General features: G+C 31.5%; 12 protein-coding genes across 12 annotated transcripts; 6 read left to right on the forward strand and 6 right to left on the reverse strand.

Moving 5' to 3' along the window:
• Nucleotides 1-286: 286 nt before the first annotated feature.
• Nucleotides 287-1,727, forward strand: tsg101 (tumor susceptibility gene 101 protein; the record flags this gene model as incomplete). Its single annotated transcript, XM_020572208.1, has 2 exons — nucleotides 287-425; nucleotides 553-1,727. The coding sequence occupies 2 exons, from the start codon at nucleotides 287-289 to the stop codon at nucleotides 1,725-1,727; spliced, it is 1,314 nt and encodes a 437-aa protein (XP_020438066.1).
• Nucleotides 1,728-1,862: 135 nt separating this feature from the next.
• On the reverse strand, nucleotides 1,863-4,652 carry PPL_01194 (uncharacterized protein; the record flags this gene model as incomplete). The annotated part of the gene is made up of 6 exons (XM_020572209.1): nucleotides 1,863-1,934; nucleotides 1,997-2,368; nucleotides 2,434-2,818; nucleotides 2,875-3,196; nucleotides 3,428-3,811; nucleotides 3,863-4,652. 6 exons carry the CDS (start codon nucleotides 4,650-4,652, stop codon nucleotides 1,863-1,865), a joined length of 2,325 nt encoding a protein of 774 aa, XP_020438067.1.
• Nucleotides 4,653-4,860: 208 nt separating this feature from the next.
• PPL_01195 (uncharacterized protein) lies at nucleotides 4,861-8,675 on the reverse strand (the record flags this gene model as incomplete). Its single annotated transcript, XM_020572210.1, has 3 exons — nucleotides 4,861-4,894; nucleotides 5,120-6,137; nucleotides 6,233-8,675. The coding sequence occupies 3 exons, from the start codon at nucleotides 8,673-8,675 to the stop codon at nucleotides 4,861-4,863; spliced, it is 3,495 nt and encodes a 1,164-aa protein (XP_020438068.1).
• Nucleotides 8,676-9,901: 1,226 nt separating this feature from the next.
• On the reverse strand, nucleotides 9,902-10,103 carry PPL_01196 (uncharacterized protein; the record flags this gene model as incomplete). The annotated part of the gene is made up of 3 exons (XM_020572211.1): nucleotides 9,902-9,974; nucleotides 9,997-10,032; nucleotides 10,075-10,103. 3 exons carry the CDS (start codon nucleotides 10,101-10,103, stop codon nucleotides 9,902-9,904), a joined length of 138 nt encoding a protein of 45 aa, XP_020438069.1.
• A 441-nt stretch (nucleotides 10,104-10,544) lies between these two features.
• On the reverse strand, nucleotides 10,545-11,063 carry PPL_01197 (DUF504 domain-containing protein; the record flags this gene model as incomplete). Its single annotated transcript, XM_020572212.1, has 2 exons — nucleotides 10,545-10,745; nucleotides 10,836-11,063. 2 exons carry the CDS (start codon nucleotides 11,061-11,063, stop codon nucleotides 10,545-10,547), a joined length of 429 nt encoding a protein of 142 aa, XP_020438070.1.
• A 718-nt stretch (nucleotides 11,064-11,781) lies between these two features.
• Nucleotides 11,782-13,045, forward strand: PPL_01198 (esterase; the record flags this gene model as incomplete). The annotated part of the gene is made up of 3 exons (XM_020572213.1): nucleotides 11,782-12,015; nucleotides 12,104-12,438; nucleotides 12,520-13,045. 3 exons carry the CDS (start codon nucleotides 11,782-11,784, stop codon nucleotides 13,043-13,045), a joined length of 1,095 nt encoding a protein of 364 aa, XP_020438071.1.
• Nucleotides 13,046-13,234: 189 nt separating this feature from the next.
• PPL_01199 (uncharacterized protein) lies at nucleotides 13,235-13,867 on the forward strand (the record flags this gene model as incomplete). The annotated part of the gene is made up of 1 exon (XM_020572214.1): nucleotides 13,235-13,867. One exon carries the CDS (start codon nucleotides 13,235-13,237, stop codon nucleotides 13,865-13,867), a length of 633 nt encoding a protein of 210 aa, XP_020438072.1.
• A 230-nt stretch (nucleotides 13,868-14,097) lies between these two features.
• On the reverse strand, nucleotides 14,098-16,594 carry PPL_01200 (protein phosphatase 2C; the record flags this gene model as incomplete). The annotated part of the gene is made up of 6 exons (XM_020572215.1): nucleotides 14,098-14,342; nucleotides 14,594-14,659; nucleotides 14,983-15,577; nucleotides 15,705-15,780; nucleotides 15,872-16,548; nucleotides 16,571-16,594. 6 exons carry the CDS (start codon nucleotides 16,592-16,594, stop codon nucleotides 14,098-14,100), a joined length of 1,683 nt encoding a protein of 560 aa, XP_020438073.1.
• Nucleotides 16,595-17,926: 1,332 nt separating this feature from the next.
• vps2A (SNF7 family protein) lies at nucleotides 17,927-18,916 on the forward strand (the record flags this gene model as incomplete). Its single annotated transcript, XM_020572216.1, has 5 exons — nucleotides 17,927-17,966; nucleotides 18,048-18,283; nucleotides 18,381-18,529; nucleotides 18,629-18,820; nucleotides 18,907-18,916. 5 exons carry the CDS (start codon nucleotides 17,927-17,929, stop codon nucleotides 18,914-18,916), a joined length of 627 nt encoding a protein of 208 aa, XP_020438074.1.
• A 149-nt stretch (nucleotides 18,917-19,065) lies between these two features.
• Nucleotides 19,066-20,145, reverse strand: rpl22 (S60 ribosomal protein L22; the record flags this gene model as incomplete). Its single annotated transcript, XM_020572217.1, has 2 exons — nucleotides 19,066-19,434; nucleotides 20,131-20,145. 2 exons carry the CDS (start codon nucleotides 20,143-20,145, stop codon nucleotides 19,066-19,068), a joined length of 384 nt encoding a protein of 127 aa, XP_020438075.1.
• A 1,528-nt stretch (nucleotides 20,146-21,673) lies between these two features.
• Nucleotides 21,674-23,410, forward strand: PPL_01203 (choline transporter-like family protein; the record flags this gene model as incomplete). Its single annotated transcript, XM_020572218.1, has 1 exon — nucleotides 21,674-23,410. The coding sequence occupies one exon, from the start codon at nucleotides 21,674-21,676 to the stop codon at nucleotides 23,408-23,410; it is 1,737 nt and encodes a 578-aa protein (XP_020438076.1).
• Nucleotides 23,411-24,117: 707 nt separating this feature from the next.
• Nucleotides 24,118-27,759, forward strand: PPL_01204 (uncharacterized protein; the record flags this gene model as incomplete). The annotated part of the gene is made up of 5 exons (XM_020572219.1): nucleotides 24,118-24,768; nucleotides 24,866-24,986; nucleotides 25,311-26,598; nucleotides 27,074-27,154; nucleotides 27,222-27,759. 5 exons carry the CDS (start codon nucleotides 24,118-24,120, stop codon nucleotides 27,757-27,759), a joined length of 2,679 nt encoding a protein of 892 aa, XP_020438077.1.
• Nucleotides 27,760-27,926: the final 167 nt, after the last annotated feature.

Raw genomic sequence — 27,926 nt, forward strand, 5'->3', positions numbered from 1 at the left:
CCAACAACTTAAAATACTAATAATACAATCAATTTGAACACCATAAAAGTGTGATTTAAAAAAATCTAACATTCCAATAGACTCTTAATGTTTGCATGATAATTCTTAACAACTTGGGAAAGCTTTGTTGAAAAAAATAAAAAAACAAAAATTTGTCATAAAAATGTAAATTTTCCAAAACAATTTGTTTTTTTTTTGCAATTTTTATTTTTATCTAATTATTTTTTATTGTACAATAGTTATAAGTTTGTAGTTTATATATATATATATCTATTTAGAGTAGAAAATGGATATAAATACAAAACTTAATACTATTATTTCGTACTTGACTCATTTGAGAGTTTATCGTGATCCACAACGTGTTAGAACTGATACAACCGATCTATTTAGATTCTTTCCAAATCTTCAACCTTACTATGGTGCTAGTATGTACAAATGATACATAGTATCATTAAAGTATAGTTTGTTGATAATACATATTAACTTTTTTTTTTTTTGCACCATCATAATCAATTTTTATTATTATTTATCATCAATCATATAATCATCTAGATAGAATTGGTAATTTAATTTATTTAAAGGGTACTATACCAATTAAGTATCAACAATTTATATATCATATTCCTATCATTGCTTGGTTACCAGAGAACTATCCTTTTGCACCACCACAAATTATATTGGATCCAACACCAGAGATGGAAATTGTCAAGGGTCATCCTCACGTCAATGAGAATGGACTGTGTCTACACCACTATCTTTCACATTGGACTTGGTCATCGAACATATCACAAGCCGTCAAGTACTTATGTGATACATACAGTGCCGCTCCACCATTGGTCACAAAGAAGAAGGTTGAAACCAACATACCAAACACAAGTCCACCACCTTATCCAATGCAACAACAACAACAACAACAACCACAGCAACAACAACTACAACAACAACCACAGAATACTAGCTGGAGTAACATGAATATGAATATGAATCAACCACCACCTACCTACGCAGAATCGATGGGCGTACAACAACAGCAACAACAAAATACACCACCTTCTCAATCGCCATCTGGTATTCCAATTGTTAATAAACCAGCAACACCTCCACAAACAACAGCGGTCTCTGCTTCACCGGTGAGTATTTCACCAGGTGCAGCGGCAGCAGCAGCATCAATGGCTCTCGCAGCACAAAAGAAGAATGAACGTGACGAAGTTCTTCAGAATTGTACAGAGAAACTACAGGAGATCATATCGTCGTTCTACGACACTACCTCTAAGGAGATCGAGAACTACATTGCACACAATGCGACACTCGAGGAGCAATCGATCAAGTTGACTCAGGAGGAAGAGATTCTCAAGTCCGATATGGATGTTTTCGAGAAGCTCATTGTATCGACAACTGAAAAGATTGAGCAAATCGACAAATGGATAAAGGAAAACGAAAAGGACGAGAAGGATTTGGATATAGACGCACTCTCTGCACCAAAAGATGCACTACAGAAGCAGTTACTATCGTTGGTCTCCGAGGATATGACCATCGAGGATGCGCTCTACTACTTGGACAAGGCACTTCACCTCAATAGAATAACACTCGATGAATATCTAAAGAATATAAGAACGTTGAGCAGAGAGCAATTCATGATTAGAGCCACTGTAAGAAAGGTACAACAACAGATACAATTGAATCTCATGGTTATCCAACAGCATCACCAACAACAACATGTACTGTAAATCATCTCCCAACATATATTGTACCTTACACACACACAAAGCATTTTAGCCACTCAAAAATCAAAACATTGTACTATTCATAATAGATAATTAAATAGCGATAAATAATTAAATACAATAAATTTGTAGTTTAGTTTATTCATTATTCATATTTTTTGATGCTACTGGTTTTGTTATTTTTCTTTTAACAATACATTTAACTTTAGACTATATAGCAATTTGATTAGTTAAGTATATAGTTGTGAAGTGGATTGTTAGATATTACTTACAGTTTTCTCAGTTGGCATGCCTGGTGTCTGTTGTCCTAAATGATTGCTGTTCTTTTCAATGATCTTTGGTTGTGGTGGTGGTGACGATGTTGGAGGGTCAGCCAGAAGACTTGGAGTAAAGTCTGGTAGTGGTGGAGTTGAAACTGTTCTACCTTCTCTTGGTTGGAAGTAGGGCACTATCTCCAGTTGGCTGGATTGAAATGAGTGTTGTCTTTGTAAAGGATGCTGTTGTTGTTCATTCAGTAAAGATAACTCTTTACATTTCTGATCAAAACATTTTTGCAATTCATCCATTTGATCCAATAGCCTTTCTTTTTCCATTTTCAATTGATTGTTTCTTTCTGACATAATATCAATTTGGTTGCTCTTCTCCTATTTATATATTAAAAAAGTAATAGTTAGTAAATAAAAGAATAGTTATATTTTTATTTAGTTACCATCAGTTTCTTGGATTGTAATTCTCTATCTCTTATAGATTTTTCCAAACTACTTTCGAGATCCTTTAGTTTGGAGACTTGCGACTGAATATTCTTTTCTTTCTCTGAGATTCTGAGTAGAAGTAGGTTCATTTCGCTATCCTGAGAGTTCTTTTCATTCATTAGTTTCTTATTCTCTTCGAATTGAACCTCGGCATCTTTCTCCAAGTATTGAATTCTCTCATCCGAGCTTTCAATCTTTTGACAAAGATAATCATTCTTCTCAGTCATTTGTTGCACCACTAACTCCAACTGATTGAAATTCGACTTGAATGAACTTAATTCTTCCTTTTCTTTCTTCAATGCTTCAATCTGAAAAAGTTGTTGACTGATAAGTTCATTTTTCCTATTATAAAACAATCAGTCTAATCTATTTAATAATTTAATTATAGTTTAACTTACTTTTCCTTTTCCAACTCAAAATCTTCTCTATCGTTTGTATATAGATTCTTTTGGTTTTCGAAATACAATTGGAGTGCAGAGAATTCTTTTGAAATGCTGCCGAATTGATCTGATTTCTCCTGTAGTTGCGATTTAAGAGAAGCTAGTTCCTTTTCAAGATCAATCTTGGATTCTTGGAGATTATGACATTCACTCGACAATTGTGATATTTGATCAGTATGACTCTCAATCTTCTTGCTCTGTTTATCCAACTCCTCATTCTTGGTAGTGAGTTCATTATCTAAACATGATTTCTTCTTCATCAAAGATTTGAAATCTGATTCTAATTGATTATAATCCAATTTGTATTTTACTTATCATAAATGTTAGATTAATTAAAATAATAAATAATTATATAATTAACTTACATATTTTATCTTGATGCTCTTTTATTTCTTTTTCATAAGATAATCTAACTTGTTCGATTTCTTTAATCAATGACTGTTCAGTTTCCATTTCTAAAAATATTTATTTGTTAATATTTTTTTTAATCTATAGGTTACTTCTTACTTACGATCTTTAATAGTATCTTCATGAGATAAAATTTGATTGGTCTGAATCTCAAGTTTCGCTTTAAAACTGTGAATAAACTCTGTTGATTGTCTATTTTGATTCTCAATCTCCTCTAGCATTTCATTTAATTTATCTCTCTTTGATTCAACTTCATTAAGTATCTCATTGGTTGTAGAAATAAGAATACCTGTTGATTTAAGATCAGCATTGATCTTACTAAATTGAATATCTACATCATTAAACTTTAACAATAGTATATGCTTCTCATTGTGAAGAGATTTGATCATATCTTCTTTTGAATTCAATTCATTCTCAATCATTTTGATTCTCTTGCTCAATTGTTCAATACAACTCTCACTCTTTATATGTTCAACCTCTAAATCTTCTATTATTTTTTTAAAAAAGCAGAATGTTAGTAATAATTTATAAAGATTACCTATATCTTTATAAATACCAATAGAACTCAAAAGCTTCTTAAAAGATCTCAGTGGCGCTTCTATTTCATCCTGATTCAATGGTTCCTTATCAGTGAATGATTCTTGATTAGGTAGTACCTTTTGATGAGAAGTTGAATGATGATTTGTATTTATATAGGGTGTATTGTTGTTTGTCTTGTCAAATGAAAACTGAGTGACACTCATAGATCTAGAATCGAGTATTGGTGATATAGGATCTTTACTAAGATTCAATTCTGGAAAAGGTGAGTAACTAAAAATGCTACTGTTTAGTTGTGGAGTGATTGGTTTAAAAGCAGAGTTGTCACTGGTAACTTGTTTAAAGTTACTGTGTAATTGGTGTTGTTGTGGTTGTTGCTGGTGCTGTTGTTGCGGCTGATGTTGTTGTTGTTGTTGTTGTTGTTGTTGTTGTTGTTGTTGTTGATTTTGATTATGTTGGTTGTGCTGTAATTGATTTCCATTTGTATTCAATAAATTTGAAGATGTTTGGACACTTGTAATATTATTACTTTGATTGGCAGGATTGACTGGTTGTTTTTCTTTCGCACTATTTGAGTTATTATTTATATTGGAAATCGGTGTGGTTGGAGTTGAGAAAAATGAGGTTTTTGCAAAGGTTGGAGGAAAGAATTGATGTAAATTCAACTTCTTGTTGGTTGAAGAATGTTCAATGTTTGGTGTGGGAGTAGTGTCATAGTTTGAAGATTTATTCAAATTTTTTGGAAAACTAAAAGTTTGGTTTGCGCTGATATTGTTGGTGTTATTATTCATTTTATTTTATTATTGTTACCAATAGATTTAATAAACAAACAATGAAATAATATTTGAAACAACAATATTATCTTTGACTCATTAGTTTTATTTTAATAAAATATTTTCAGAAATATTACAACAACTATAAAATATTTATATGAATTAAATTAAATAATAATATTTTTAATTAAAATTTGCACTTCAACTGTGTTGTTTGACTGATAAACTAAAAGGTATTTTCAAATTCGGTAATCCAATAACTATAAAAATAAAATAATTTCCAATGGATATTCCACATTTGGTGGTGGTGTTTTCAACAAAATAGGTATTTTTTGAATGTACATAATTTATACTTTTGTTTATTACTCAAAATTGAGATTATTTTTGTTTCTAATTTTTTTTCAATTATTTTTATTTGTTATGAGTTGGTTTATTATTTGATTTTTTTTTGATTTTTTTTTTTTGATTTTGTTTTTTTGAATTACAATTCTGGTGCCAGTCCATTGACAACTGTAACATGTTGAGTAGGTAGCGATGATGGTGTCTGATGTTCACTGTTGGTAGATTCAGATGATGGTTTATAAAAATTGTTATTTTTTAAATTATTATTATTATTATTATTATTGTGTGAAGCTAAAAACATATTATTTACATTGTTATTTACAATGTTATTATTGTTTTCATTTGTACTTGTTGTTGTAGTAGTTGTTGTTTGAGGTGGTGATTGTATATTAGATGAGATTGTATTTTGAGTGGGTGTTGGTGTTTGATTTGGAGATTGATTCATTAGAGGTGAAGAAATCATAGAGTTTGGAGGTGGAGGTAGGCTTGTCACACTAACCATGTTGTTGTTGTTGTTGTTGTTGGTGGGTGGAGGTGATGTCAGCTGGTTTACGTTGTTGTTGTTGTTGTTTGGTATCAGTGGTGCGACCTGTGGGCTTTGTAGGTTGGACGGTGTCATTATGGTTGTGGTTGCCGATGTAGGTGTTGTACTCGTTACCGTTGTTGTGCTGGCAATGTTATTGGGTGTCGATGGTGTTGTATGTGCATGTGGAGATACTATGGTTGGTGGATGTGGTGAGTTTTGTAATGATAGCAAAGTTGGTTGTTGTTGTTGTTGCTGTTGATGTTGTAGATGATGGTGTTGTTGTGGCGATAGCAATGGTGTGCCTTGATGTTGCTGTTGTTGTTGTTGTTGTTGTTGATGTTGATGTTGTAATTGTTGTTGTTGTTGTTGATGTTGTAGCTGTAGTTGTTGCTGTTGTTGTAGTTGTAGTTGTGCTTGTTGTTTCATATAGACATGCTGCTGAAACAGTCTTTGATTCCTATGATGTATATACTCTGGTATATCTTTGAGTATCAGTCGATCGAGAATCAAATGGTCTTCTCTATAGCCAGGCATACACTTTAGCTGACGTTCTGACAGCTTGTGTATTGACTTTATCAACTTATCGACATTCTGAAGTGTTTCCACTTGCATATCATTACATTTTTCCTCTGTGACTATGAAAATAAATGTGTAAAAAAAAAAAAAAACAAACATTAATAAGATGATATCAAAATTAAAATGAATCAAATAGAAATTAAAATAAACATACTTGAATTAACTTCCAATTCAGTAAATATTTGAAAACAACTCAGTCTGTTCTTTGCATCTTCAAATGATTGGAATGGAGTTTTGTAGTCTGGTTCTGTGGCCAACTTTCTTGTATGAGTAACTTCTAAAAACTTCTTTTTGTACATCTCGATCTCACTGTTGTCTTTACTGTTACTACTAGTACTAATGTTGTTGTTGTTGTTATTGTTGGTAGAACTACTGCTACTGCTACTGTTATTGTTACTACTGCTACTGCTGCTGCTACTACTGCTAGAAGTATGACTCTTTTTCTTTTCTTTCTTTTCGATCTTATCACTCTTTCTCTTCTTTTTCTTGTCATTTTCGTCTACAGGTGTTTGAGGAGCTGTTAGAGTGGATGCTGTGGGTAGTGGTGGTGGCGGATGTGTAACAGTGACGTTTGGAGGTGGTTGATTAACAACGTTGTGATGGCTAGTTTGAAATGGATGACTAAGTTGTGGAGGTGGTGGATTGATAGATGTTGGTTGAGGATGTGGAATGGGCATTGGTTTCGCTTGAATTTGTGGGTTTGGCAATCCTGTTGTTGAAAGTGTTGGTGTCGGTGTAGTGGTAGTGCTAAGTGTTGAAGTAATCGGTTGTGCTCCTAATGCAGATGTTGTTGTTGTTGTTATTGTCGATGAATTTGTTCCTTGTGTCAGTGATGATGGTAATGGAAGTGTTGAAGGTGCTTGAGTAATGGTAGTATAAGTTGGTTGTGGTTGTGATTGCGAATGAATTTGTTTGTTAAATTGTTGTTGCTGTTGTTGTAGTAGCTGTAGTTGTGTCTGTTGTGCCTGTTGTTGTTGTTGTTGTGCCTGTTGTTGTTGATAGTTGGGTGGAGTTGATGTCTGAAAGCCAAAGGGTTGTGATGAAAGAGTAGGTGGAATCTGGCTCTGTTGAAACTGTTGGAGCTGCGGTGGTAGCTGTGAGATTGGTGCAGCTGACGATACTGCTGCTGGTGGTGGTACTGTTGCCCTAGGTTTCTGCTGTAGTGGCAGAGTTGATTGAGGCATAGGTAACTGTGGTGGTGGCGTAACAATTGTTTGATATGGTTGTGGTTGTTGATTCGGAGTTGTTGGTGTAGTTGGCTTCTGTTGTTGTTGTTGAGCAAACTGGTTATACAATGTCGAGGAATCGGATGTTTGTTGTGGTTGTTGCTGTGGTGTAGTAGTAGTAGTAGTTGTGGTAGTAGTTTGTTGTGGAGATTGATTATTATAGATATGTGTTTGAACGGGTGATATTTGAGCCATTGACAGTGTTTGTGGCATCGAAGGTGGTGTCGTAGCCATTGGTGAAACTGGGTGCGGTGATAAATTACTAATATTATTATTATTATTATTGTTGTTGTTACTGCCTAGAATAGGTGTTGTCTGCTTCAACATTTGTTGTGGTTGTTGTTGTATAAAATTAGGTGAATGTGTTGCCTGTATATTACTATTATTACTATTACTATCATGACTTGTTGTTGTCGTTGTTGCTATGCTTGGTGGCTGTGTAACAGTAGTTAGAGGTGAATGTTGTTGTTGTGGAGTATGATACTGCTGTTGCTGTGGAGTATGTTGTTGCTGTTGTTGTTGTTGTTGTGGAGTATGATATTGCTGATTTGCAACAGGTGGTGACTGTGGATGATAAGGACTATTTAATGGTTGTTGTGGGGTATGATACTGTTGTTGTTGTTGTTGATTTACAACAGAATCATTTAATTGTTGTTGTGTATACATATTTGGTGGTGTGCTATGATATGAAGAAACAGCAGTGGTAGTAGTAGTTGGTGTTGTATATTGTTTTTCATCGATTTGTTGTTGTTGTTGTTGTTGTTGTTGATCATTTGTAATAGTAGTATTTTCGCTCATGATGTCATCTTCTTTGCTACCGATATTATTTATAAATTCATTTTCGACGTCAGAGAAACTCTCAAAGTCGACATCCTCAAGAGCAGTATCATCGTCGTCGTTGTTCTTACTCTTGAACGAAAGAAATTCGTTGGGATCATTTTGATCACTATATGTATTATTATTACTATTGTTGTTGTTGTTGTTGTTGCTGGTACCATTATCACTATCCACCATCATACCATTGTTACTACTACTACCATTATTATTACTATTCAATATTAATGAAGTAGTTGATGATACTCCGCTACCATTTTCATTGAAATGATGTAACATTGAATGATGATTATTATTATTTGTGTCGCCACTACTACTACTATTATTATTATTATTATTATTATTATTGTTGTTGTTGTTGTTGTTTGTAGGTGAATCTGTTGTCATTGATAACTGTTGAGTGTTATAGTTTATATATTGTTGTTGCTGCTGCTGTTGTTGTTGTTTAATTAGATTATTATCGTTGATATTGTTATTGTTATTGTTATTGTTATTGGCTATAGTGACATTGTCATGAGATACAAGACCATTGATCATTGCTGTTACTACTACTGAAGTCATAAACGACAAACCATTCCCAATGTATCACTTAATCCTAAGTTATATGTGACCCTATGTTAGTCGACTCTTGTGCGAATACAGATTCAAAACTAGTTTTGAAAAAGAAAGTACCTACTCAGCTCAAGAACACTCTATAAATTATATATTTATATTGAAAATGATATGATAACCTTGGTTTAACAACTACTACTACAAATCAACTCTTTAAATTTTATATTTAGATTGTAGATTTTTGTAGGATTGTTGTTGATTTTTGTTATTGTTATTGTTTATTTTTGTAGGTTGTTATTACTGACGAGATTTTTAAAAAAAAAAAAAACAATAATTAATAATATGTTGGTGATGATGATGTACGATGATGATGATGTTGTTGTTGTTGTTTTAAAAATAACAATTATTGAAAATTTAAAAATATATATTTATATTTAAAATAGATAATTAATTAATCAAACTGTTATTGTTTTTTTTTTTTAAAAAAGTTGTTTGAATTTTAAATTATAAGATGATATGTTGATTGATATCCTCTGTAATTAAGAAATTAGTTGTTGTTGTTGTTGTTGTGATGGCGGTTAAATCATATAATATAGGTGTTTTTTTTTTGTTTTTTGTTTTTTTTTTTTTTTTTTTTTTTTTATGACTAATTTTGTTATTTAAGAAAAATGTGATGAAAAAAAAATTTCAAAAATTCAAAAAATAAAAAAATAAAAATAATTTAAATTTTTTTTAAAAAAAAAAACAATTTAACTGTTAAAAAAAAAAATGGTGTGTTACTAATCACAATAAATAATATAACTCTCATATTAATTTTCATACGATGAAATCGATTCATATGATGAAAAGAAAGTTGTTGTTTCAAAAATAAGATGAATGATTGTTTCTTATACTGAAATAAATGGGAAGTTGTTGTTTTGTTTTGATTCGAATCGGTTTAGTTAGTGGTCATAAATCGATCATTGTAAATTAAAATTAAATAGGAATTTGATTTGTGTAAACAAAAAAAATCAAATCAAAAAAAAACAATGATTTATTTGGTCCATTGTTTTATTATTATCATCAACATCATCTCATCACGATGATATTTAAATTTAAATTTAAATTTGTTCGTAGATTGTTGTGAAAGGTGGGAGGTGCGTGGTTATGAAAATATGAAGTGAATGCAAAATAGTAAAGCAGAGTAAACCCCAAACAATCCTAATTGTATTTCATGGGTGATGTGTTGGTTCGATCAACATATAATCGATCATCAACAATAAACTATCTTTAACATCATCAATACTGTAAAAAAAAAACAACACACCTCATCGTTTCAAAAACAATCATAAAGAAAAATGTTCTATTTAAAATAAATTAAAATAAAATAACCCACTCCTTTTACTCTCTGGTGAAAATATTACGATCACTCATTTTTGTTCTATTCTATGTTTGCACGCAACAACATTCATAAAAAACACCATAACATACGAATTCTCCCACACACCAAATCCATTGAAGATCCCTAAAGAAATCTCATTGACGTTCCTAATTTAAACAAAAACAAAAAACAACACCATGGATCGATCCGGGTTTATAAAAAAAAATAAAATAAAAAAATTTGTTTACAAAAAAAAAATCAAATAAGCTTAAAATGTAAATATTAATAATAACAATTTTTGCTTCTAACAATTACAAAAAAAAAAGGATAGCTGTTTATTATTTTTTCTTGTTTGTACAATTTTACAATAGTTTACAATTTTCTATTATTTTTTGAAAAGTGAAAATAGATCGATTCTATCTGAATCATTCATATCGGATTGATTGATCTAAACATTTGTTTAGATTGGGTGAAAGAACTTATTTTTGATGTTTTTAAAGTAATTCCTCTGGGAAATTAATAAATCTTGTCGTTCTATCCCAAATCAGATTGTTTTGGTATTTGAATGATTTCACTCTATGCAAAGGAATGGCACCTAATTCAAACTCGATGTAAGGTACTTCCTTCAAACCAATAAATCTATCTTCATATAAAATCGAGAAATCTTCAATGTTTGCGTTAATTGCGCAACTCCACTATAAAAAAAAAATGAAATGAAAATAAAAAAAGTTAGAAAATTATTGTAAAACCTTCCATCGTTGAATGTTGTTGGTATTATTACTAACCTTGATTCTATTATAAATCTCTTCAGATGATGGTAATCTTGATTTTCTATCTTCGATTAAAACTTCTTCTTCTGACTTTGGACTTTTTATTTTCTTTGATTTCTCTTTAATAATCTTTTCATCTAAGGTCGCTGCCTCTGACGCAAAGTACTCTTGTCTCTTCTTATACTCTTCATTGTCCATCATATCTCTGTGGAAATGATTAATATTGATTTGTAATTTAGCCATGATTGTTTAAACTTCTTTCTTTAAATATAACTGTTTTGTTTTCTCTTTTTTTTTTTTAAATTGTGTTTAATAAATAAATGATGTATTTGTTGATTCAAGTTCACTGATCAGTGAACTATATATAGTAAATTTTTTTGAGATCGAATTTCTTTGTTTTCGCAATTTTCTTGATTTTTTCGTAAAAGTCATTATTTTTGAGAAGATAGAAAAATTCTCTTTTTTTATTTTTGGTAAAAGGTTGGGAATTCGAAGGATTTAAAAATTAATAGATTAAACAATAAGATTAACAGAATTTTAGTTATTTTATATATAATATTTTAATTTCACTCATTTTTTATTTTGAGTTTATTATTCACGATTATGTGAAATAATAATTCTTTAGAAATATAAAAAATGTTTAGTTAATGTGAATTAAAAATATCTTTTTTTTTTTAGATTATTTAAATTGGTTTAATAAAAGAAAAAGTGGTAGTTTTTATGATACAATGTAATTGCAAAAGAAATTTCATTATTCTTTTTTTAGAAAATATCTTTTTAAAAAGTTCTTTTTTTTTTTTTTTTTTGGCTTTTTTTTTTTGATTATAATTTAAACTTTTAAAAAATCAATTATAATAACGGTTCCTTATTTAGATTATTTAATGATATCCAATTATCTAATTAGATATATTTATATTATAACAATCTAGTAAATATATCTATTATCTATAGATATTAAAAAATGAATAGATATATAAGTATATTAGTATTTGCGATACTGTCGATAGTATCAATTACCAGTGTTAGAGGACAACAATTAATCTCACCGTCCAATGAAAATCTATTATATATGGGTAGAGTTGACAGCTCCTCGAATGATGTCTACTATTTTGATTGGTCAGGTGTCGGAATTTCGATGATTATCACTGGCACGGCAACTCTAAAAGTTTTGATGGATACAAACACACCAACACCCGTAAGTGTTAATAAAATTTCATTTGAAAATGTTGAAATGAAATTAATAATAATAATAATAATAATCATGATGATATTATAATAAATAGTCAACCAACAATATAAATATGTTCACTGTTTTGATAAACAATGCTGTATATCCACCTCTGAACATCACATCGACAGAGATGGAGTCGTACGATCTCGTTAGCTATGGAACATTGGTGCCTACAGAGAGCTACATTATCACTTTGATCAAAAGAACCGAAGCATCACTTGGAGTTATCGGATTCTACGGATTCATGGTTGACCAGGCTGCAGTCATTGTTTTACCACCTTCATTCCCCAGAAAACTAGAGTTCTTTGGTGACAGTATTACCTGTGGATATGGAATTGATGCTCTTGCACCATGTCCATTCACTCCACAAACTGAAAACAACTTTGAGTAACTATCAAATTCGACATGATATCAAGACTGTGATGATAAAACAGATTTTAGATTAATATTGTTAATTTTTTTTTATAGTACATATGAATATATTATTTCAAGACAATTAAGTACTCAATTACATACAGCATGTTGGAGTGGAAAAGGATTGGTTCGTAACTATGATTCTCCAAATATCACATCGACCAATCCAATGCCGATTTATCTTCCACGTACTCTCGCCAACAACGCATCGTTAGAATGGGACTTTGCCAACTACGTTCCCGATGCAGTGGTCATCAATTTAGGTACCAATGACTACTCTACTCAACCTTCACCACCCGAAAACCTTTTTGAGCAAACTTACATCAACCTGATACAGACCATCAACAATTGGTATCCAAATAAACCAAAGATCTTCTTGGTTTGTGGTCCAATGATCAGCGGTGCCGTTTGTGATTACGTAGAGTCAGTGAGTGAAACTGTCGAGTCTGCGACCTACATCGATCTTCAAAACATTCTTGATGATTCTGACTATGGTTGCAATGGACACCCCAACCAGAGTGGTCATGCCAAGATGGCTGAAATAGCTTATCCAATCATCCAGAAAGTGATGCAATGGTAAATAATAAAAGTTTAATCTATTGTATATAATATAAATATATATATGTTTTTTTTTCAACTTTGAATTGTTTAATATTAAAAATAATAAAATTCTTAATCTATTTATTTTTACCAAAAAAGAAATTGAAAAAAACTTATTTCAAAAAAAATCAATCAGATCAGAAACATTCTCATTTTTTTTAAATATATAATGTATAGAGTAGCAACTAGAAACCTTTTTAAATTTAATTGGTTTGGATTTGGAAATAAGAATGTTAATAACAACAATAATAGTAACAATATAAAACAAAATAAGAGAAATAATGAAGTGGAGGATAACGATGATGATGAAGATGGTCTGGATAAGCTGATAGCTTCAACTCAGTCACTCATTGATAAGAGTAGGAAAGTCACAGAACTAGGTGATAAATATAAAGATACAATGCTAATGAATTCAAAGTTGACCGATGAAATCAAATTGCAGAATCAGAAGAACATACAAGAGACGATCGATAATTCAATGAAAGAGTTAGAGGATCGTTTCAACAATATCGAATTCGACGCCAATATGAATATAGTACGAAAGGATGTAGGCAAGGCAAAGGTAGTCAACGAGCAGATCGACTCATTCCAGAAACGACTAGATCAACTCTTTGTCATTGCTAAAGAACACATCATAAACACAACAGCAAACACAGCACCACATCACAGAGAAGACTTTAGAGATAAGATTAAGAAACTGACGCAAGAGATTGATGAAAGTACTTATTTATCTGAAGATTTAAAATCTCATTTTAAAAATACAGCAAAAGGTTTAGAAGAATTAGATGAAGAAAGTAAATAATTAATAAAATATAATATATATATATACAATATAACAGAAAATAGTATTATTTTATTTATTTATTTACTTGACTCTATGGACAAACTACAACAAATACTTGTTTGTTTCAAGAAAACAAAAAAAAGAAAATGACATTATTCCTAAAACGTTGAATCAAATTGGAAATTAATTTAATTAATTTATTCATTTTAATAAATAGTCGATTGTTTAACTTATGGATTTTATTGCTATTAGCATAAAGACATTGATTTACATATTGTCAATACATCTCTATGATCTTTAAGTTGGTCGATTATATCTTGGGCATAGTTTACAATGATATCTTCACATTGCTCCATTGGTTGGACGTTCGGACAACAATTATGAACTAAGAAGTCGATATCAACTGGTTCTATATCTACGTAGTTTGACACTTCAGAAACTGTTTGATTGCAGACTCTACAGAAACCTGGATATACCGCGGCAACATTTTCAACTTGAAGGATGAAAAATAAACTGAATACCAAAGTTATAAATAAAATAATATTTAACTTAAACATTTATTTATTAAATAATTTGGAATAGTTCAATAAAAAATATAAAACAATTATATATATGTTACAATTATAAATTTAAATTTTTTTAAAAAAAAAAACCGTTGCTTTTAAATCCATTTATAAAGTGTAATGGATAATGTTGTTAATAATTTTTTTATATTAAAAAAAATAATAATAAAGGTTATTCTACTTTTATTCAATTGAATCTTAAGGATTAGAATTTTCAATTTTAGATGAGGGGTAAGATCATCTAACCCTTTATAAAAAATAAAAAAAAAGTAAGTGAACCTGAAAAGTTACATGAAAGATATACTTTCCAAAAATTCCTTATTTGAAAAAATCTAATTTTGGAAAATATCTTATTATTTCTACTTAACAATGCCTACTTTGAAAGTTCAAAACCTAAATCCAAAATAAACAACCTCTTAAAATTTGTAGATTCTATTAATTAAAGGATATTAATAAACATTTTCATTGATATTCCGTTTTGTTTAGAATCCACTCGACAGATTTTAAATGATAGTTGTGACGATTTTTTCTTTTTTTTTTCTTTTTTTTTTTGAATTTAAATTTATTTACAATAACAACAAATGGTAACATTATCACAGGGCACGTCGTCTTTCTTACAGAGTCGTAGTGATTCTTTTGCCAAATGGTTAGCTATCGCCTGTGCAGTTTCCTTTGGGTGTTTGGTGAGGTAGTTTGCAATTGCCTGGTGATCCATGGCATTCCAAAGTCCGTCGCTTGCGACAATCAAAATGTCGTGTTGACGTAAATCCGAGTGTTGTAGACTAGGCTCCGATGTGACTCCGAACCGACTGAGAATATGGTGACCAAGCGCACGACTCATGTTCAATGCCAATCGTCGCTTGGCGATCTCAGCCTCTGAGAATTCGCCACTCGGAATTACACGCCAACTGCTATTCTTGTGAATGACTCTACCGTTGGATTGAAGGATACGCTGCTTCTCGGAACGAGACTCTGGACGATGATCCGACGTCAGTGGATGCGCACGATAGCTACGTGAAACACTGCACAGTCGAAACAGAACTGCTTGCGAATCGCCAACCCATCCAATTGAAACACGATCACGTCCAACCACCGCAACAGTCGCAGTCGTTCCATTATCAATATCAGAGACACGTGCCTCTTCAATCAAAGCATCACTCGACAACTTAAAAGAATCTATTATACATTGGTCTATTATTATTTATTAATTCAGAAAATTGGTTAGAAAATTTTGGCCAACTTTTGAAAACAATCGATTTTTACTTACTTATATTATTACAGCTATTATTTACAATTATATTATTTGAAAGATAATTATTTATTGATTCATTGGCGAGTGTTGATGCTACTTCTCCTTGTTCACCATGACTAACATATGATAAAATAAAAGAAATAATAAATAATTAATAATTTTTCTTTTTCTCTTTAATAAAATTAGTAAATTTATAATTATAGTTACCCATCCAATACACCTATCAGTAATACTTCATTATCTTCCATTTCATTTAGGAAAAAACTATCTTGGTTCTCAGTTCTGTCACCAACGACCGTGCTGGAACCAACTCTCTCTACAAGATTTAATGCTGATTTCTTGTGATGTGATGTCGATGTTGTTGTTGTTGACACTACAGTATTGTCGGCTCCATCTATCATGATATCATTGTGAAATCTAAGATTTATTACTTCTGATGACATGTTATCACTTTTGCTGCTACCACTTTTTTTGGCACTGATCGAATTTTGGTCGGTTGGTGTGTCGTTTGCCAAAAAATTCAAACTTTTTAACTTTTTATTTGGTGATGACAATTTTAGTGCACTGAATGATTTTGTTGGAGAATATATTGCTGATGTTGTAGTTGTTGTAGTTGTAGTTATTGTCGTACTATCTGATTCATTATCAATGTCAACCAAGTTATTTTCATCACTACTGCTACTTGTTGAATCTTCTGAATTGTTATTATTGTTATTGTTATGATCTACTTGTATCCGATCGATGACAGCTGCAGTCATCATCATTGTATGAAGTAACACTTCTTCCTTTCGTTTCTTCTTTTCCTTCTCTTTTGGGTGACGTATTATCAAATCTTTTGCATCCGTCTCTTGGTTCTCATTCTCGACCTGTTCCTTCAACAATTGCTGTTGTTTTTTAATTACAAACTTTAAATAATCCTCCGAAACCCATTTTATTTCGTAACCATCCAAAGTCTCCATTTTAAAACTATCTTTGATATATAACTATACTATACTATACTATAGATAAAGATATGTGATTTGTATTGAATGTGGAATGATTAATTGTTTGATTGTTTGATTTAATTTAGACTAAGAATTGCTTTTGGTATTAAATTAGATGATTATTTATTAATTTATTATTATTTATTATTTTAATCTTTTTATCTATATTACATATTATTCTTATATAATATATATATATAAATAAATATTTAATAAATCCACACCCTACCTATCTTTATCTATCTCTTCCACTCTGTTTCTTACTATTTTCAGTTCTTTTTTTTTTTTTTTGTTGATTGGTTGACTGATTGAATGATATCAAAATGGTGTGTATAAAAAATAATTAATAATTATTATAAATCTTGTTATAATTAACTATGTTTGTTATCCAACACGAAAAAAAAACAAAACAAAACACAACACAACACAGACTGATCAACTCTGTCTGTGACACTTGATTTCTATCTAAATAATACGACAAAACAAACACAACACTACTTAGAGTATAAATATATAAAAATAAAACTCTATTAACAAACTTTTCTCTCTTTCTTTATTTTTGATATGGTCTAAGTGTAATCTCTTTTGATCAAAACTTACCCACAACCTTTTTTTTTTTTTTTTTTTTTATTCTTGATTTGGAATCAAAGTTCTTTGATTTAAATAAAAAAAGATAGCATAATCTATAGATCTCAATCAAACATTCAAAGACGAGTAGATATATTAACTTTTAAATCATTTATTTATTAATTTGTTCTTAAAAATAATTAAAAAAAAATAACAGTCAATCAGTTAACTACAGGTAGATAGAAGTTGTAGTGCAATTTTTCTTTCCTATAAAGCTACCTTTTTGTTTTTATTTTTTCGAGGACTTGGTAGTAGAACATATAAACAAAAATAAATATTTTCTCAAGGTAGGAACCTAAAAATTATTTAAATAGTTTTAAACTAAAATAGTATGTGCATCCCCACAACTATTAGATAATAATCAAATTATGAATAAATATGTACTCAAATGAATAAATGAGTGCATTGATAATGAAGAAAAGTTTATTAATCTGAATATTCACACTAATCATTTCTCAAATTTTTGAGACATTTTTTAAAATCTTTGAAAAAACATTTTTGTTTTTATTTTTATTTTTATTTTTTTTTAGTTTATAAAGTGAGCAAGGGAATATTTATATTAATTTAATTAATACTGTTTTGTATAACTATTATTATTATTATTATTATTATTATTTTAAATCTCAAAGAGAGAAAATCACTAAACTAAAAGATGAATAATATATTTGGTGGAGGTAAACCGGACCCAAAGAGTATGTTGAGTTGTTGTGACACACCTATGGTTAAGTGAAAACATGTTAGCTATTGATATTAACATTTTCAAAAACAAATAGAACAATTAAAAGAATCGAAAAGAGATTTGAATAAATCACAGCGTGAACTAGATAGACAGATATTTCAGTTGGATCAACAGGAGAAAGCAACTATAATACAAGTGAAAGCGTTGGCAAAGAAAGGACAAGAAGCAAATGCAAGAACCCTAGCTAAAGAGATTGTACGAATAAGAGAACAAAAAGATAAACTGAGAGCAATGAAGACTACAATGATGGGTGTATCTACAAAGACAACTGTATGTAAAATGCAATAATACATTACCTCATTTAGGTGACATAATAATAATAACTGAGTAATCAACTAACAAACAATCTCTTTTTTGTTTTCTTTAGACAATGGCAACAAATCAATCAATGATGAAGGCAATGGGAACAGCAACAAAGGCAATGACAATAGCAAACAATCAATATAATGTAGCTGCAGTACAGAAAACAATGATGGAATATCAAAAACAAGTACATCATGCTGAAGTATCAGATGAGTAAGTTTTCAGCAACTCTTTCTTTTTTCTTTTGGTTTAACCAAACCAACAATCGATTTATATTGATTCTAATCAATTATCATTTGATCTATTCTATAGGATGTTACAAGATATGTTTGAAGATGATGAAGTAGATGAAGAAGCAGACAGTGTATTAACAAAGATTGTAGATGAAATTTCACTGGATAACTATTCAAAGATGCCCGGTGTTTCAAGAGATTATCTATCAACAGAGCGCGAACCTGTTAATAAAGTTACGGATGCCGATATAGATGCACTCTTACAAGGATTGTAAATAATAATAATAAAATATAAATTAACAAAAACAAAACATAAAAACTTTTAAATCAATTATCTTATCTATTATCTTTTATAAGAAAGATATAATTAATGAATGATTAAAAAAAAAAAAAAAAATTTTAAAAAGAAACAATGTTTTTTTTTTTTGTTTTTGATGACATCCAAAAAAGGAGCAGAATTTATTGCGAGGTCAAATAAATAAATAACAGAAGTGCTTTGACATATCGTTAAGTAGTTTATTCGTCTTCTTCGAGAGCCTCTGGGTCGGCAACTTGGAAGTAACGCAATTCGTAGGTGTTCTTGGTGGTGGCGACGACACGGAGGAAATCTCTGATCTTCTTCTTCTTCAAGAACTTCTTGGTGAGGTACTTCAAGTATCTCTTTGAGAAGGCAATGGTGGTTTGGACAACAATCTTGGACTTGTCACGGGTGATGGTGACAGCGCTACCGAGATTACCGGCCTTACCGTTGACCTTGATCTTGTCGTGGAGGAACTTCTCGAACAAGGCAACGTCGAGGATCTTACCACCTGGGGCGGAACAGTCGATGGTGAACTTGAAGTTGGTCTTTCTTCTGAGACCAGACTTTGGTGATGTTTTGGCTCTCTATAAAATGATTAAAAAGAGAAAAACAAAGTTAGAATATTTATATTCTTTATGTAATAGACTTTATATTATTCCATTTGAATAATAATTTGTAGATATACTCTTAGATATAGTTATAAATCATCTCTATATTTAAAGATATCTAATAGATAGTATCTTTTGTTTTCAATTGAGAATAATAAAAACATTGAACTCTAAGAGTAAAATCCATAAGATATACTACAAAAATGGATAAAATATATTTGATATATTTTTAGAGATAGTTATAAAACTAAACTACAACTTATTGAAATTATATATAACTAAAATAGTACTACTACTATAATATACATTGTCTATTAAATAAATATTACCATTTTATCTTTTTATAATATAATATATTATAAATTGTGCTGTAGTTGTTATTTTTGAAAATCTAAAAAAAAACAAACCTATTTTTGAAAATATTCAAAAACAGTTTTTGTTTTAATAGATAAATAAAACTTCAAACACATTATTTGTAAAAATGATAATAGATAAGCTAATAACACATATAATAATAAATATAAATTAAATATTTCTAAATAACTATATTGTAAATTTATAAAATAACTATAATAATAATAATTATAATAATACTGCTATAATATGTATAATGATATATAATAACAATAAATTGTAGTTGTAACTAGTTAAAACTTTGCTCTATGTACATACTGGAACGGCAGGCATTATTGGATGTCAACGAGTATGCGCACAAAAAAACTACTAAACTAAAATAATGCCACGAGCTCTTTCGTAGCTTGGTTGTCGACAAACCTGAAAAAAAAAATAATCAAAAAAAAAATTTAAAAAAATAGAAAAAAAAAAAAAAAAACTAGAAAAAAATAATATTTTTTTGCCCAAGTCGACAGAACTTCAGAATGGTATTCCAACATTATGAGGAATCATATTCAAACGAATGTTACTGTATGTGAATACATATGAATGAAGCACAAGAATGATATTAATATTTATATAGTGAGTGAACATCAATCTATTATTTAATTAATTCTCTTTTTTAAATGAAAACAAAAAACATTAAAAAAAATAGATGCAAGGATTTAAAATAAAATGATATAATCTATTCAAACAAAGAAAAAAAAAAAAAAAAAAAAAAATAATGATAAATAATAAACTTATTATTAAATAAATTGAAGAAAAGAGATTGTTTTGTTTTGTTTGTTTTTGTTTGCTATTTTTTTTTTGTTATTTACAAAAAGTAAAGTTTATTTGGGGAGTTGGGGATTGGGTATGCACCGTCTGAGTAAGCCTCATTGAGTTGAGTGCTTTGACGACAAGAACTTCTTTACGAGGAACCATCGTGTACAAGAGCACTTAATTGTATTATTCTATTACTATGACCAAGGTAACGACGACATTCGGCACTTGTGAACTCCAGTCTAGCTGGCGACCTTCTCCGTTGAAACGAATGACATGAAATTCGAAGTTACAATGCAATCACTGCTGATAATTTCTATCGTAGGGTCTGAGGAATTTTCCCAAAGCACTATACTGTGTTATAGTCTGTTAGCTATATACCTATCGTTTGTCTTATGAACGATCCATTTGTGAGCTTTGATTACAATTCTATAGGTGCATCCAAAGTTCAAAATGTGTTACTCATTCAAATTTTCAGCAGTGTTTGTTCGAACAATCGTGTTGAAAATCCAAAAAATAACAAAATTAAATTTAATCATTATTTTTTTTTTGCCAAAATGACCAAAATTATTAACGTTACAAATATTTTTAGGAATGAGAAAATTAACTTTGTTTATCAATAAAATTTTATTCAACAATAATAACGTTGATGTGATTATTGATCATCCCAAAGTTTGTTTAAATTCTTAATCAAAATATTTTGTAAATTTTTTAATTTATTTGATCAATATTAAAATCAAAAAAAAAAAAAAAAAAAAAAAAAAAAACGTTTGAACTATTTTAAAAGGAATACAATAAAAAAAGGTGACAAACAAAGTTGTAAAACAGGGAATTATATTTTTGCGCATAATCATACATAAAAGGTTATGATGAATCTTGGTTTTCCAAGGGGGATTCTTGAAAAAATTTTTTTTTTTTATTTTTTCATTTTTTAATTTTTGATTATTAACAATATTATTCGCAAAAAACTCAATTCCTAAATTTGTTTTTATTTAAATTATATTAATAATATAAATATCTTTTATATATTATTTTTATTATAAATAGATAAAATAAGAATATGGGTAATTTAGATGATGATGTACCAGTTTCTGGTAATAATCAGTCTTACCAACAACTACAGCAGCCACCAGCTCAACAACAACCATACGATCCGCAACAACCAATGGTAGGAAATCCATACAATGGTAATCCGATTTACAATAGCTATTTCCCGCCACCCCAACAGCAACAACAACAACCACAACAAGGATATCAACAACCAATCTATCAACCACCACAACAACAGCAACAACAACAACCAGCACCATACCAACACAACTACTATGCTGCACCAAATAACGGTGCCTATAATGTTGCACCAACCTATCAGAATCAACAGTATGATGCCAATCAACCATTGCTCGGACAACAACAACAAGCACCACCACAACAAATGCCTGGTGCCGCTCCAGGAATGGTGCCAATCATGATTCCACCACAGCAATTCGTCTACCATGAGACCGAAGCAAAGTTCCCAGTCGCACCAAAGCGTCAGGACGTTCTCTATACCGTCTTATTTGTTGTTCATCTCACTGTTTTCGCTATTATTTTCTTTATCTCTCTCGGTAGACATCCATACTACTACTACTACAACTACAATTATTCCTACAGCTACGGCGGTGGATACGGTCAGTTGATTTTGAGTTTATTTGTCAGTGTCGTTGTTTCTGCACTCTATATTTACGGTTGGTTGAAGCTGGCTCAAAACCATGCTCGTCCACTGATTCTCTACACCTTTATCGCCAACATCGTCTTGACAGCCGTTATGATGATCGTCGCATTCGCACTCGGTAACATCTTCCTCGGCATCATCTTGGTGATTAGTGTCGTCGTCTTGTTTGTCTTTTTCCTCGTGTGGCGTAAGAGAATCGACTTTACCGCCGCTCTCCTCACCACCTCTGTCCAGTTGCTACAACGTTTCCCAGCCGCCTTTAGAATCGGATTCTACTCGATGGCATTCAATTTCGTTTGGCTGATCCTCTGGACTGCCGCCGTCTCTAGAATCTACTGGACATTCTCCGATGCCGGCTACTACTTCCTCTCGATCTACATGGTGTTCTCCTTCTACTGGGTGACCAACGTCATCAAGAACGTCGTACACACCACCGTTTCCGGTTTGTTTGCATCGTGGTACTTCCTCGACGGCTCTGTCGGAATGGGACCAAATCCAACACTCGGTTCGTTCCGTCGTGCCATGACTACCTCGTTCGGATCGATCTGCTTTGGATCGTTGTTGATCGCCATCATCTCGACCATGCGTTACATGGCCAACCAATTGCAATCCTCGGACAACGGTCTCCTCAAGTTTGTCGGTTGCATCCTCTCCTGTATTCTCTCGATCATGCAATCGGTCGTCCAATTCATCAATGTCTACGCCTACACCCAAGTCGCCATCTACGGAAAGTCGTACTGCGACGCAGCCAAGGACACCTTTGAGCTCTTCAAGAACCGTGGTGCCGACTTGGTCGTCAACGACAACTTTATCAGCACTGCTCTCTCAATGTCTGTCTTCCTTGCAGGTATGATCGGTTGTATCTTTGGTGTGATCGTTTCGCAAATCGGATACAGCTCTGCCTACGGTGGTGTATTTGCCTTCTTCACCACCCTCTCATTTGTCTTGGTCGCCCTCGAAGTCGTCTACTCTGGTGTCGTCACCACCTTTGTTTGTTTCATGATGGAACCAAACATCCTCGCTCAAAACCAACCAGAGATTTACAACCTCTACACCACCACCTACAACAAGTTAATTCTTTAAATCAACAAAGCAAAAAAGAAATCAAACCACCACTTTTTATTTTTATTTTATTTAATCAATCAATTATCATCAAACACACATTTTCTTTTCTCAATCATCATCATCACTCATATTAATATTAATGTGTTAGCAATCAATAATAGTAATAATGGTCGACCAATCATTAAAAGCTAATTTAATAAATTTAACAATAATTATTTTGCTTATTAAAAAAACAAAATTTATAGATATTTTTTTATTCTCGGTTTATATTAATTTAGAAATATTTATTTTATTGATCCATTCATTTAATAGGAATTTGCATGTTTTTTATTTTTTCCGTTAATCATTTAAAAACTTTCATGTTTTTTGATATTTTCAAAAAAAATATGGGTGACTTGAGTGAAGAAGATGGGCTGTTCAGTTTTGACCAACACACACATTATATGACTTTTTTAACAACATTATTTATAATTTAAAAAAAAACAAAACAAAAAAAACAAACATCAATAAATAATTATCTTCATAATGTAGTGTAAATAAAGATAGTTTTACATATTCATATTATTTATAAATATTTTTATATCAAATTAAAAAAATATTAAATAATTACTTTTCAGTTTTTAACCAGATATTTTTTTTTTAAAAAACAAAGATTATCTTTTAGAAGTTATCATCATTCATTTATAAGAAAGAACTATAGGATAAAAAGAAAAAAAAATAGAGAAATGACTCTATTTTCATGGTTATTGAATGGTGGTAGTGGTACTACTATTTCAGATCAATCATCATCATCATCATCTAAACATTTGACAAAATCATCATCAAAACATGTTTCAAATCAAGTTGTTTTAGATAGTGATATTCAAGATGAAAGTGAAAGTGAAAGTGAAAGTGATAGTGATAGTTCATCTCTAGAGGACAACGATTACAATGACAATGATAGTATATATAGGGTGAAGCTATTGGAATCGATATCGGTATCACCTTTAAAGCTACAGAATTACATGACAATACCGAGAGACAACAGTACGATTCCTCTGGAGATGGTATTCTCATTCGATACCACCGGCAGAATGTTTAAGTTTTTCGAACGAATGAAAACTACGCCATTCAAAGACAGTTTGTTTCGTCTGTTTGAGATGATACCACTTCTGCGGATAGCGATCATCGCTCACGGCGACTATTGTGACGACAACACTGAAACCAGTCATCCCTACAAATGCGCTATCTCCATTCTCCCGTTCACCAACGATTGCAACGAAATCATCGAGTTTATCAACAAAGTTGAAAAGACCGACGGTGGCGACGCACCAGAGTCCTATGAATACGTACTGAGAAAGTCACGTGAACTTCCATGGTCTACAAATTCAAAAAAAGTAAGTAGAAAAAAAAATAACAAAAATTTGAAGAAACAACAATTTGAAAATATCGGTTACTAAACTTTCAAATCAATCAATCAATCAACCAATCAAGGCAATTGTGTTGTTTGGAGACGATGTTCCACATCCACCAAGTTATACCGATCAACATTTGTATTGGAGAAACGAGTTGCATTTCCTGACAAAGATTGGTGTGAGAATGTATGGAGTGCAATGTATGCACAATATGCACTCACAGTTGTTCTACGAGGAGTTGGCAAGCTTGTCCGGTGGTCGATATATCCATCTTTTGCAGCCAACCGACATCGATCCACTGCTGACACTGATATGTTTGCGCGAGAATGGATCGATGTGGCTGAATCGCTACCTTGAGAAGCACAACAACTTGCAGACCAACAAGGCATTCATCCAGCTCTTCTCCGATACATTTGTGCGTGAACGCGAGACACTCAATGTCAGATTCTCATGGTGGGATATCTCCAATGATACCGATCCCAACCCGAAATTCATATGGAACGATCGCTACAAACGCTTCGAAGTGAATCTCACCAATTTCATTGCACCCAAATTGAATTCACTCATACCAACAAACTCAAACACAACATCATCCTCATCAACATTTTCAACAACAACAATTCCAACCATTACAACAAAAACAACTATTTCCAATCGTCAACAACAACAACAACAACAAAGTTCAAACATGTTTTTATTTGATACAACACCATTAATATTTAATACATCTTCCATTGATTCAACACCCGCTTCCACACCTATGACACCTTATGCCAGCTATCGTCAATATCCACAGCTAAACTCAGTTCGTAGACAACCAATTTCAACACCAATCGCATCTAATATCTCACGACCGAATATCAACATCAGCAACAATCCACTCATTCGTCGTCAGCTAAAGATTGGTGTAGTAGCATCGCCCAAACAAAATTTAACAACAACAACAACAGCAGCAGCATCTAAAACAACAGCAAACAAAATAACAACACCCAACAAACAAACAAACTCGAGTAAAAAGAGAAAGTCATTTGAATCTGAAGAGGATGAGCAAGAGGAGGAAGACAACTCTTCAATCTCCACACAGTCATCCGATGAATTCATAACAAGAGATCTATTTGGACAATCGACAGCAACACTGGTGGATTCCAACAGCAGCAGCGTCGACAATTTAAATCAACAAGGATCACTACTGGCGAATCATCAACATACAAAAGAATTATTATTTTTAGAGAAACCACCGAAGCCAATCATTTCTCAAGCACGCCAATCACCATCTTCATCATCTTCACCTTCATCAGCAGCATCAACATCATCATTGATGGCAACACAGCCAACAACAGCAGCAGCTGTCACATCAACTACAACCACATCGACAACCACCACCACTTCACTTTTCACTGTAAATAACAATCATAACAACAACCACCAACATCATCATCAGATACAACAACAACAACAACATCAGAGTCCAACAAAGAACCGTGGTGCACCACTCGAACTGTCACCACCAAAAATCGGAAATTTCATTGCACTGAGAACGGCAACAGGTCATGACTTTGTTGTTGGTAAAGTACTGGGTTACTCTAGCAAAGATCCATCGGATCCAAAGCTAAAGTCAGTGGATGTCGTTCGATACCAATGTGTAGAGGATGATGACGATCGCTATTACATCGAGGGCAAAAAGCAAACCTATCAAATCGATGCAATACTTGGTAACATCACAATGAAAAACGACACAGCATCGAATCAATACCGATTAATCCTACCGAATCCAACTGCTCCTTCAAATACAACTCAATCTACTTTATCAATGTGAAAAAAATGATTGTCTTATTATTTAATTTTTAAAATAAAATAAAAAAAAATTATATATTAATTTGTAATGTTTCAATTGATATCAATATTTATATTAAGAGTTTCAAATATATTTCCATATCTTTTCTTGTTAGCTATTATAAATGATTCGGCAGGTTAATATTTTTTATCATTGGAATTTGACCAGCAATTTTTACCAAACAAATCTTTGGAACATTCTTTATCGGTTAATTTTTTATGCTTTTTTTGTTTAAAATCTAAAAGCTGGGTATTGGTATGTGGGTGTCCAGTACTTTTTTTTTTTTTCAATTTGATTTTTTTAAAAAAAAAACAACGATGACAATGCACCTGATATTTTCTTTAATTTGATTCATACAGGTTTTAAATATTTTTGATTTGATTTTCAAATTTTATTTTGTTGTATAATTAATTTGTTTAAAATATTTATAATATAGATATATAATATATATAGAAGAAAAATGATGAAACTATTATTTGTTACCATCGTATTGGGATTGTTATTCCAAGTCTCATTCGGTACTGAAACTGCAAAGTAAGATTGAACTGAAACACAAAAACAAATGAACATGATTAAAATGATACTAACTGTCAAATTAAAGGTTCAATGGTACAGTTGAGGAAAGAGTTAGAAAGGAATTGGAAGTTTGGGAGAATAATTGGAGTGGATTCCCAATCAATTGTAGACGTATGGTTGATACACTCTCGGCTGACGGTGTCATTGAGTACCCAGCCGGAAAGAACGTCATCGGTGGTGGTCACAAGAGAATCTTTTCGCGTTGTGAGAAGTTCATCATTGAGAACTTTAACCAAATGCAAACCTACATCACTGGACCAGCCCATGTCGTTGGTTACAACGCTGCCTTTGAGCGTACCACCCTCTTTATGACCAAGAACAACTGCCGTCTCTACTCCAGAGGTATCGTCACCATCCAATACGACAAGGATTTCAAGATCAAGGTTTTGAAGGACTTCTTTGACGCCGACGAATTGGTTGCCAAATACCAATCATGCCAATTCCCAGACACTCCATTGCCAGATCACATGGCCGGTGCCGAAGACACCAAGGTCGAAGAGGTCAAGGTTGAAGAAGTCAAGGTTATTAAGAACGAAGAAAAGTCTGTCAAGGATGAGTTATAAATAATATAAATCAAAACTATATAATATAATAATAAAATAAAATAATATTTATTAAAAAAAATTACTTAAAAAAAAGTAGTGTTTTTAGTCATAAACAACACTTAAGTGTGTGATCAATCAACAAATTAATATATTAGGAAATCGGATTGATCAAGATATATATAATA

This window comes from Heterostelium album, assembly GCF_000004825.1.
Source record: "Heterostelium album PN500 unplaced genomic scaffold PPL_contig1, whole genome shotgun sequence".
Taxonomy (NCBI): domain Eukaryota; phylum Evosea; class Eumycetozoa; order Acytosteliales; family Acytosteliaceae; genus Heterostelium; species Heterostelium album.